Source organism: Spinacia oleracea, chromosome 2, assembly GCF_020520425.1.
Source record: "Spinacia oleracea cultivar Varoflay chromosome 2, BTI_SOV_V1, whole genome shotgun sequence".
Taxonomy (NCBI): domain Eukaryota; kingdom Viridiplantae; phylum Streptophyta; class Magnoliopsida; order Caryophyllales; family Amaranthaceae; genus Spinacia; species Spinacia oleracea.
In genome coordinates this window covers 76,502,914-76,514,691 of record NC_079488.1, presented here as the reverse complement: position 1 = coordinate 76,514,691, position 11,778 = coordinate 76,502,914, and the positions used below count along the sequence as shown (strand labels likewise).

The 11,778-nt window shown below is 36.3% G+C and overlaps 1 protein-coding gene across 4 annotated transcripts; it reads left to right on the top strand.

Annotated features, from left to right (window-relative positions):
* Positions 1–604: 604 nt before the first annotated feature.
* On the top strand, positions 605–11,728 carry LOC110774974 (transcriptional corepressor LEUNIG). 4 transcript variants are annotated; one of them, XM_021979577.2, is made up of 18 exons: positions 605–959; positions 1,495–1,592; positions 1,704–1,813; positions 3,056–3,358; positions 3,477–3,565; positions 3,653–3,740; positions 3,927–4,011; positions 4,202–4,251; positions 4,833–5,129; positions 5,202–5,366; positions 8,096–8,341; positions 9,052–9,169; positions 9,256–9,365; positions 9,450–9,599; positions 10,325–10,480; positions 10,573–10,689; positions 10,840–11,049; positions 11,218–11,728. In XM_021979577.2, the coding sequence occupies exons 1-18, from the start codon at positions 928–930 to the stop codon at positions 11,359–11,361; spliced, it is 2,568 nt and encodes an 855-aa protein (XP_021835269.1). In that variant the 5' UTR covers positions 605–927; the 3' UTR covers positions 11,362–11,728. The 4 variants fall into 4 exon arrangements, with proteins under 4 accessions (XP_021835269.1, XP_056693041.1, XP_021835270.1 ...); XM_056837063.1 differs by having other exon boundaries at positions 617–959; positions 4,833–5,009; XM_021979578.2 differs by having other exon boundaries at positions 617–959; positions 1,477–1,592; positions 4,833–5,009.
* The last annotated feature ends 50 nt before the right edge of the window (positions 11,729–11,778 follow it).

Here is an 11,778-nt window from a genome sequence, read left to right as displayed (position 1 = left end):
ACCATAAATAGCTCAGATCCCAAGGTAAAGGCATTCAATTCATTCCCACCAACCTAAAACTATCTTTGCTCTGCCTTATCTCTACAAATTATTTATCTCTCTAGCTTATACTTACTTAAGCATCGGAGGGAATATTCCTACGGGAATATTCTTGTTTTGCAGGTTGCCAGAAGTTCAGGCCAGGTCATACTTGATACCTCCGAGGAACGCGTGCCACGTCAGCACCGTAAAAGATCCCACAACATTACGCATATACAATTTCATCCAATATCAAACACTCTCATAATTAAAAAAAAAAAAATCTAAAATGAAATACAATAAAAAATTATTCTAATTTAATATATAAAATTGGTATATACAGAGTATAACAGTTTTATTTTAACTTAACAATTTAATAAAATCCGTGCATCACACGGGATAAAATTTAATCTAATATAAAATATAACAGTTGAAATATATAGACATTTTATATTAATTAAATTACAATTTAATAGAATATGTGCGTCACACGGAGTAAAATCTAGTTTTTAGAATATTCCTGGTATAATGAAAACCTAAAACATTACCCTAAAAAAAACCTAAAACATTTCACAAACTTTAAGAAGGTGATCAAAGTATTACCAGAAAACTCAGAGGAGTCAACTCGTTTTCAGTCCAAGAAAAAGGGGAGAAAATACGAGAAAAAACCCACAAGAAAAAGAGAAAGAAATTGTTAATCCTTATAAATACGGATTAAGAAATAAGGTGTAATCAAATTGGAAGAACCTTCCTCTCCCGTGTGTAGTAGCAGAAAAAATACTGGTTGGCTTTGCTAATCCACTTTTTCTGAGTATTCAACTAAATAATACTAGTATCTATCTATCTATCTATCTGTAATTCCAATTTTCTGTAACAATCTGACGTCTGGTGATTCTGAGCTTTTCAACTATGTCGCAGACAAACTGGGAAGCCGATAAAATGTAAGTTTGTTTTTGCTCAAATTCACTTTTCTCTCTCATCATGTTCTTTTATATCTTGGTTCTACCAACTGTAGAATCGTAAAGATAGAACCTTTAAATCAATAAAGTTAAAATTTTAACCAATAAAGTTCATGTTTATGTGATTAATTTTGAGTTGGGGTTTATTGGGTTTGATTAAAATTGAGCCTTTTGATTAAATTTCTTGATGGGTTTTGTGTATTAGTTGATTTTCAATCTGGGTTTGTTGTGTTCTTGTTTTTATTTTTATTTTTTATTGCTGATTTTACAGTGATTTTTAGGGCTTGTATCTTCATGGGGATTATTGTTTACTATTAGTGTTTTTTCAGAATTAGACAACCTAATTACCTGAAATCAATTTTGGATTGTAAAATCGATACGTATTAAAGTGAAATTTAGGGTTTTAGTGATTTATTTCCGTTTTACTTTTACTTTTTGTTTTTGTTGTTATTGTTTTGGTTTCTGTGTTGGTTGTATGATGAGTCTTATTACTTGGTAGTTGCTCCTTGGGTGACAGGTTGGATGTATATATACATGATTACTTTGTAAAGAGGAAGTTACATGCTTCTGCTAAAGCTTTTCAGCAAGAAGGAAAAGTATCTACAGACCCTGTTGGTAAGTGGAGCCTCAAGAAAAATGTGTATGCTGAATCATGAAAATTTCCGTACCCTGTGTTTAATTTAATTGTTCTGATGTATGTGATGCCCTCCTCATTTGATTACATAGCAATCGATGCCCCTGGCGGGTTTCTGTTCGAGTGGTGGTCGGTATTTTGGGATATATTCATTGCAAGGACTAATGAAAAGCACTCAGATGCTGCTGCTTCTTATATCGAGGTGTGATTTTCATTTGTTTTTGTTCAAAAGGCTTTTTTCTTAATTGTTCTGCTTTATCTAGTATATGTGGTGCTTCCTGTGTGAACTGTTAGTTTTTACAAATTCTAGGATTAGCTAGGGTGCGTTTTCTTTATGTTTGTCCTCAGTAAAAATTCTTTCTTCAGAAACTCTAGTAGGGGTTATGTTTAGTCCAGATGTCTGCTGTACAAGTTTGTGTAAGTTGAGCTGCATAATGACATTGGTATGACTGGTGTGAGTCTGGTGTCTTTTGGTTTTCTTTTACAAAAATCATTGGAATATTTAGATGTTTATTCGAGTTGCATTTTACCAACATAAAATGTTAAAAATGTCGGTGATTGAAACTGGATTTTGACCAAATGGGAAACCAAAAGTATTGCAATATAACAGTTGTTGTAGATATTAACAATTCATCTTTAATTAAATGAAAGTTTTCGGGTATGCTTAGAGTCTCTCAAGTCTCAAGTACAATATTAGGGCCCCAATACGTAGGGCAAGACATTTTTTGGGGTGGGGGGGCTCTCAATCTTTCCAAATTTAGCTGTTGAAGCTAATAGGAGCCCCTGGTTTACTGTAATTTCCCCCTTCTTTTCTGAGTCAACGAAAAATCAATCTTTAATTTATATGAAGGGGTTAGCACTTGTGATATTGGGAAGGGGGTGTAGTAAGGATTCAATTTTATACAAACAGAAAGACTACCTTGACGGCTTGATGATGTTTTATTTTCCCCTGGCAAAGGTAAGAAGGGACTTCTAGGCTTCTATGAGTTCTATCCCAACCCTCCTCTGGCCAAGGCTAACCATAGTTGAAAAGACCAACTCTGCAAGGCGATGGTAGGTGGGTAACCATGGTTGAAAGATCAACTCCGTAAGCACTCCTAGTGTCATGGCTAGAAGGTTGTAACATATTCTTCAGTTCTAGAATATCCTTTTGTAAATATATGGTTTCTTCAATTTCCCTTTAAATGTTTTGTAGTTCAAATATTGGTTGTCAGTTATTAATAGTGTATCATGAGCTACAAGTTTCAACTAGGAGATTCGGTCCATAAAAGCAACTGAATGACAAAGGCTAGACTACAGGAGTTAGTTTAAGTATCTGAAGGACTCTTACAGATTTTTAGCTTGTAGTAATGAGTTATGTGACGTAACTGTGTGCTCTTTTCCTTCATCCATTGTTGGAATAGTTGGAAGTCAATTTATGTTGTATCTTGCTTCTGAATGACAGACACAAATGTCCAAAGCAAGGGAACACCAACAAACGCAGCAACAAAAATCACAGCAGTTCCAAATGCAGCAATTGGCGATGCAAAGACAGGCGCAGGCACAAGCACAAGCACAACAACTGCAACAACAACAGCAGCAACCGCGGAGAGATGGTGGCCAACTTCTGAATGGTAATGCCAATGGAATAACAAATTCTGATCCTCATATGAGACAAAACCCTGGAAGTGCAAACGCTATGGCTGCAAAAATGTACGAGGATAAATTAAAGCTGCCAATTCAAAGAGAACCTTCAGATGACATGAAGGTAACTGTAGAATGAAATGTGTGATACCCTTTTCTATCTCTGTTTTTCTTAAAGGTCTCGCTTTTTCCCATCTTCAGTCAGTAGGTGAGTCCCCTTTTTTATTTTTCTATTTTTCCAGCAAAGGTTTGGGGACAATGTAGGACATCTTCTGGATCCAAATCATGCATCAATGCTGAAATCCGTTGCAATTGGTGGCCAGCATCAAGGGTAAATATGCTTAGTTTGTTGTTGCTCATCTCATTGGTTTCTTGGTACTGCTATACTTGCTAATGAAGTGTGTAAATTTTTCTTTAGGCAAACCTTGCATGGAACTCCTGGAAGTATGACAGGGAATCTTCAGCAGTTCCATAATCGGAGCCCACAACTTTCCCATTCAGTACAAGTATGTATATGAGTTCTCATAATCACTAGCTGACATGCCTCTTTTTTTGTTTTTTTGTCTTTGTATACTGAATTAACCTCTCAACTTATTTCTTGTGATATTTTGGGGATAAGATTTGTAAATCAAGAGCCTTCTTCTGTCTGTTTTAGTTTATTGTGCTCATACAGTGTCCAAATCTTGACATAGGATATGAAATCTGAGATGCATCCCATGATTAATGCTAGAGCCGGTGGTCCTCCTGGTTCAGAAGGGTCTTTGATGGGCGTTCCTGGTAAGTTCTTAAAGAAGCTTAAAATATTTTTGGACGGTTTAAGAGTTGTATTTTCTTGTGAGTTTGAGGGTATTAGGTTGATGTACCGATCAGTTCTTAGATTTAATGTCACTTTTCATGGGAAAGGAGAAATTCCAATAAATAGATATATGAGCGAGTTCATCATGTTAATTAGATGCATACATTGCAGGATCAAATCAAGGTGGTAACAGTTTGACGCTTAAAGGGTGGCCATTGACAGTAAGCTATCTTGTTCTTGCTCTTTTTTCTCCCCCACCCCCACCCCCTAAAAATTAATCTATTTGTAACTTGCTGTCTGGTCTGTATTCCTTAAGTTGCAAAAATAATTATAATCTTCAAAATCAAATACTCCACATCCCATTGGCTTCTGCTTTCTTGTGTTTTCTTTCAAGCTGACTGTATTATCATTCACATCCACTGGAAGCTTCTATGCTTGTTTTATTTAGCTTTTCATGATCATTGATGAAGGACATCACTCTAAAACAGAGAGGTAAAACGCGTTAGTTTACTGAACTTAGCAAAGACGATTTGTTGTGCATTATCTTGTTTCATACTCTTTGCCTTTTCAGTGGGTCGTTCTTCTACTAGTTGATAGGATTTTGTTCGGGTGCTATGAGATTGAGTCTATTTATGCATTGTTCATCATTAGTATCATTTTTCCAGTTTTATTGCGATAAAGTCCTTCATGTGATTTTTGAGTTTCGGATCTTTCAGTCTTACATTAGACAGTTGAAATTCCATGCTTCTTGTTATAGGCCGCTGTTGTTGCCTTGTTTATGCCATGCTGTTCTGACATTTAGGGTTTTGATCCGCTGCGGCCTGGGATTCTTCCTCCACAAAAATCTATGAGTCAGTCACCCCAGCCTATGCAGCATCTTCCGATGCAGCAGCAACTTCTCATGCAAGCACAACAGAACGTAGCTTCCCCTTCTATGGATCTTGAGGCCAGAAGGAGAATGATTCTTAATAACAGAAATGTGAGTCTTGGGAAAGATGGACAGCTAAGTACTGTAGGCGAAGTTGTCCCAAACGTCGGGTCACCGGCACAAGTTGGTTGTCCAGTTTTGCCTCGAGGGGACTCTGATATGCTAATGAAGGTTTATACTTAGATGTATGCATTATTGGATTGAGTTCCTTGCATCTTATATTAACATTTGGATTTATTGCAGCAACAACTACCAAACAACAACCAACCTCAACAGCAGAATTCTCAAAATGCAGTCTCGGCCCAGTCACCTCAGATTTCTAACCAGCTTAACCAGCCTGATAAAATGGGTTCTGCTAGCATGACGATGGATGCTAGTATGTCAAACTCATTTCGGGGAAATGACCAGGTTTGTTATTTCGAGGAAACAATATATCATTGATATGCATGAATGTTGCTCAGAGTTACTTATACAGAATCTATGTTTTAAGTACTTCTTTATGCAGCCATCTAGTTGTAGAACATTGGGTGACTGCTCTGCATCACAAATTAGGGTGTAGTATCTTCACTAGAATTTTTCTTATCTGGATTAACCAGAACTTTTCGTAGTTGTGAATTGAACTTGGTAGCCCTTATTAACTGAACTTACTGGCTCGGAACTTAACTTGTCGGAAATGAGTGAAAATACGTTAAGAATAGAGCCTTATCCGTGTTCGGATCTTCTGTCGCACAATATATGTCTCTTTTCATGTCCCAATTGTTAATTGTCGACATGTTGCATTTAAAGTAAAAATAAAGCTGGAAAGAAAGGCTTACATTACACGCGTTACAGCTCTCATGCTTGCAATAAGCGTCTACAAGATACTTTGTCTTGTAATTAATTTATCTACTTGTCTAAGAACTTATTTATACTATCTCCTTTCAAAAGATAAATAAATAAAATACTCCGAATGTGTTATTGTAAAATTTTCCCTTATCCAATCGAAATTTTTGCCATATTCTATATTATTTTGTCAATCCAAAGCAAATGAAGAAAATCAAATCATGGAGATTTTAGTTCTATCTCAATAATCTGATTTGAAAATTTGCAAGTTATTTGTAGTCTTTTAATGGCGGTCCCTCTTCCCTTCTGTTTTCCTAATACTCGTTGCAACTAAAACAATTTGATTCTCCAAATTTTATGTGAAGGAGTTACATGTTAATGACTTAATGGCTGTCTTTAAGATTTGGAAAAAGAAGAGAATTTTCTTTCAAATTGAAGAAAAGTAGGAGCTTCGCAAGATTCGATCCTCCATGTGGTGAAGAAGGTGAAAGATAATGGGTAGTAAATTAATTTTTGGGGGCTAGGAAAATGAGAGTTTTGTATAACTTTTTTTGCATCTGAAATGAAGAAAATTTTAGGAGATACAAGTTGAATTTTTTATTTTTTTTGCTAAATAAAGTACTCCGTATTATCATTCACCAAAGAAAGGTTTTAGCCAAAGGCTTTACAAAAACAAAAAAACATCCGAACTACAAATCATCTAACCTCCCAAGGACTCATCAAATGCAACTGTTACCCGCCAACAAACAACAGTTTACAATCAGTTTCATTACATCTACTTGCAACTTTAAACACAACATTCTTGAGAGTATGAGCAGCATCTAAACATGTACCTCTAAAAACTTTGTTATTACCTGCAACCAGATATTATAGATACACTTAACAAAACACATTCCCAGGAGCTTCCCTCTTTAGTGCTTTTTGTCTACAAGCTTCAACAACTATTTGAATTTCATCTGATAAAAGCTTCGTAATTCTGTTGTACTGTAAAAGCATCAGGACACCGTTCCATATACTAGCTGAAAAGCTACACGCAAAAAGGAGGTGCTCTGCAGTTGCAGTATCACTACAAAATACACAGGCGTGATCAACTACAATGTTCCATTTTTAAAATACACAGGCGTGAGCAACTTTTTTCTGTATTTGCTTTTAGCCCTGACGCTTTAGAGAACTTCATAAATTCAGCATACATAAGCTCGATAGACATAATATCACCTCTAGTGAACATCAATAAATCATCAACAAACATCATATGAGTCACGTTCCCTTTTCACATCTTGGGTGGAAATTAAAATTAGGATTACTCTCTAAAGTACTCAAGCATCTTGAGAGATATTCCATCCCTATGGCAAAAGGAAAAGTGACATAGGATCACCTTGTCTTAGATCTTTCTTAGCAGGGAAAGGTTTTACAAGGCTTACCATTTATGAGAATTGAATATGAAACCGTCTGTACACACTCCATTACCCATCCCAAGAACACCTGAGGAAAGCCAAACTCGGAAAGCATAATTCTCAAGTAAGGCCATACAAGAGAATCATATGCCTTTCTTAAGTCAATTTTCAACATACATCTGGGGGACATGTGTTTCCTATTATATCCCCTAATTAGCTCAGTTGCTAATAGAGTATTATCTGCTATGTGTCTTTTAGGAATAAAGCCGGATTGTGCCCCATCAACGACTTCACCAATAACATTTTGTAATCTATTAATGATCACCTTCGCAATAATTTATAAACCAGCAAGCAGCGTGCTATAGGTCTATAATCCCTAATATAAGATAGAAGATGAAACTAAAAGAGGAAGTTAGACGATATTTCCTGATTTTTTTTGGAGTATCTTTTTTTCCCTCTTCAATCAGTTTTGCTTTCCTTCCCTCAAAAAAAAAAAAAAAAACAGTTCCTTCGTTTAATATGTAGGACACTCTAGTCAAATGAAATAGGGAGTGGGACTTTTGATTGGACAAAAAGATCCGAACACGTCTTAATCACTTCACTTCTGTTCTCACTCCTTAAAGAAAAAAAAATTCAAGCAGATTGGTATGGAAACTAGAGAGGCAAAGAGAGAGATTGGCAATCATTATGGTAAGAAGTTTATAATTTGGATTTTGGAATGACCAGAGTGAGATTGGCAATCATTATACAAGGGAAGACTAACATGTTTTCCAAGCGTGCCGTCGAGTATTTTAGTGGAAGCTATCATATTTCTTTATTTTATTTTATTATCAGAACTCGTTATGCTTTAATTTGTCTTTGTTACCCCTAACTCCATTCTGTCATTTAATTCATTTATTATTTTTCCTTTCGACAATTAAGGCCACAAAAAGTCAGGTAGGGAGGAAGAGAAAGCAGCAGCCAAATTCTTCAGGTCCTGCAAATAGCTCAGGTACTGCAAATACTGCAGGCCCTTCCCCCAGTTCAGCACCCTCTACACCATCGACACATACACCAGGAGATGTTATGTCCATGCCAAATTTACCACACAGTGGCGGTTCCTCGAAGCCTTCTCTCGTGTTTGGCACTGATAGCGTGGGCACACTTACATCAGCCCCAAATCAAATGGTAAGCTGCTTTTATTCCTTGTCAAAGTTAAAAGAACTAGATTGGAGAAGGAACTGGTTCAGAGTCTGGTCAGTCTGACTGCTTGAACGAGAGAAAATATTCTGAATAATAGCGACTTCGAAAAGATAATTTGATGCACAAAGCACAGCACCTTAGAAGGCTTAGAGAGACAAATTAAAGTGTTGCTAATATGTCACATTGTCACCTCGACCTTGTTAGTTCACATTTTTAAGCATTTTAAAAGATACCTAAATTGAACTTGTGAGGCTGGTGATATTTTTGAGGTTATTAGATGCAAGAGCGAGTTCCATAACAAACCGTGTCTGTTTTATTTATTGAGTTTTAATATTTTTTAATTCTTAGCTATATTAGGTAGTAGTACTATTTTGGGAGTTATTTTATTAGGGTTTTGTTAGTCAGGTCCTATATGAAAGACCCTCGTGTATTTGTTTATTCAGATCAGTGTTATAAAATATTGACTCTGTGTTATGGTATTTTGGTGAGCCAAAACCCTGCCTCTGATCTTTGTGAGTTTAGGGGTGTGTTTTCATATCTTAGCGAGCGTGTTCCGAGTTTTCAGCTGTTTAATTATTATCTTTGTGAGGTAATTAAGCTCCATATCCATTATTTTAATTTTCCTTGTTCCATCTTATTTTGGTCTCCTTATCTTGTTTGGATGTGGTGTGATAATCACTGTGGTGGAATTTTAGGCTGATATGAACCGCTTTGGCGATGAAGCAGCTTTGGATGACAATGTCGAGTCATTCCTATCCCATGAGGAGGTAGATCCAAGGGATGTCATGGGTCGTGGTATTGAAGTCAGCAAAGGTACTAGTTTTTCATGCATTATTCGATGCATCTAAGGTTCAGCAAGTGAGCACTTCGATAAAGTGCCTTATCTTCTGTTTTTTTAGGTTTCACTTTCAAGGATATGGCTCTTATTCAAGCTAGCACGAGCAAAGTCAACTGTTGTCACTTCTCCTCGGATGGAAAGCTGCTTGCCACTGGTGGACATGATAAGAAGGTTTGTCCTTTGGAACTTGAATCTTTCATACTGTTTATGTCATGTCCATAAAGATTGATGCTTGTAACTTGAAACCCTGTGCAGGCTGTGTTGTGGTACACTGATACTCAAAAACCAAAGTCCACTCTCGAGGAACATACTCATATGATAACAGATGTTCGGTTTAGTCCAACCAAGGCGCGGCTGGCAACTTCATCGTTTGACAGAACTGTCAGGGTCTGGGATGCTGATAATGTTAGTATACACACTCTTTACTTCTTATGCCCTCTCTTGCTGCGTAGTTGTTACTTGTGGTTAAAATATTTCGACAGTACAGTCCTGTCACAATCCTTTTTTGCAATCATCCTTGATGCATTTAATTTTATATCGTTTGTGTTTTTTTTGTGTTAATGTTTAAAGGTCTTGTTTCTGCAAAGTTGTAATTTGAAAAGGGAAATTTCAATGATAAATGCATAAATGTGAATTGGGCATTCAAGTTAAGTTCTGTTTGTGTACCAGGAAACTTCGTAATTCTATGTGTTAAGTTCTCTTTCTATGACCTTTCAATTTATTTGTTGTAGTTGATTGTTCAGAGAATGTTTCAATTTACGCTTCCGAACAGTGATATATCTGATTCACGGAGTGAACTCATTTGGTCAAGTGTTAGTTACCTTTTGTTCTGTCTTTTGGGCTAATTTTTCATTCACTTCATTAATTGTTTACAAGGGAGATTGGCACCGTGGCGATAATATCTCATCTTTATATTTCGTCTGAATCTTAGTAGCCATTAAATTAGGGGGCAATGATTGTTTTCCTTGTTACTTGTAATCTTGTTTGTATACCTTTCTCTAAGAAAGTGTGTTACTTTGCTGCCTGAATCATAGAGGAGGGTTTTCATAGGTTGTTTTTGTTATTGCTTGTCACTATTCAAGAATGAATGCTACTATTTCTCATGTGCTTTGAAACCTATTTCCTTTCAGACTGGCTACTCGCTTCGGAATTTCACTGGCCACTCTACCTCTGTTATGTCATTAGACTTCCATCCAACCAACGAGGATCTTATTATATCTAACGATTCGAATGGGGAGATACGGATTTGGAGTATCAACAAGGGTAGTTGTCCTAAGGTTCTAGAGGTATAAAATGTCACATCTATTGTCTATGAGATTGTACCGCATTGGACAATTTTTTACTTATTTATTATAAATTATGTTTTTACTTTATTCAGGGGGGCACAGTTCAGGTCAGATTTCAGCCTCGTACAGGAAAGTTGATTGCTGCTGTGTCAGAGCTTGTTATCAACATAATTGATACAGATAACTTCAGAGTTGTGGAGCAACTACAGGTCTGACATTTTGTGCCAAGCATACCTTTGCATATATTGTCCCTTAGATCTTGCTAGTAGTATGTGTGATTAATTGTTCAAAACAATAAGAATGTTTGAGTGCATCTTAGAATTTTATATAAAGCAAAGCAACAATTCGTTCTGTATCAGGGTCACTCTCAAAAATTTCATTCAGCCTGCTGGGATCCTTCTGGTGAACTTCTTGCCTGTGTAAGCGAGGACATGGTCAGAGTTTGGAGTGTCGGTTCTGGCAGCAGCAAATGGCGATGCGTGCATGAGCTTACTGGTACTGGCAACAAATTCAACACCTGTGTTTTCCACCCTGTTTATTCTTCTCTTCTCATCATAGGCTGTTACCAGGCAAGTTTCCTTGTTTATTCTACATCAAACACTTTTTATTCCTTCTATTATAAAAAATATGAGCAATCTATAATATAAAAAAAAAGAAATATGATATAATTCCTACAGTCTGGTAAAAAAGTCACAACACTTGATCTGTATTTGAACTGAATAATCTTATTGTGCCAGAATTTGGAACTCTGGAACATGACAGAGAACAAGACAATGACTTTGGTTGCTCACGAAGGACAGATTACTTCATTGGCTACATCTAGTGTCACAGGTTTTGTTGCTTCTGCTAGCCACGACAAGTGTGTAAAGCTCTGGAAGTGATTAGGGTTTCGCTTGCTTTTTAGAAGAACTAATACGGAAGTATTATAATACAGAGAATAGACCGCAGCCTCTTGTTTATGTAGAAACTCGTTCCTGGGAATGTGTTTGAGACTAACGATAGAAAATCATGTTTATATTCCTATACTTAGAATCAAACTGTCCTTTTGCTTAGCTGAGTAGGATTGCCTAGAACAAAACATATGCTTGTTTCTGTTTCCAGTGCTAATTCAGTAGCTGTATGATGATACATTTGTCTTTTCTTTTCTGAAAAATGCATCAGTTGTTAGTTATACTGAGTTGCAGAATATTATCTGATCTTTCTAAATTGTAAATTGTTAGTGGATTTATTATCATACAATTTTAAAGAGCTTTTGTGCATTCTATGAATTTATTGCTGTTTCGATACCAGAATTGGGT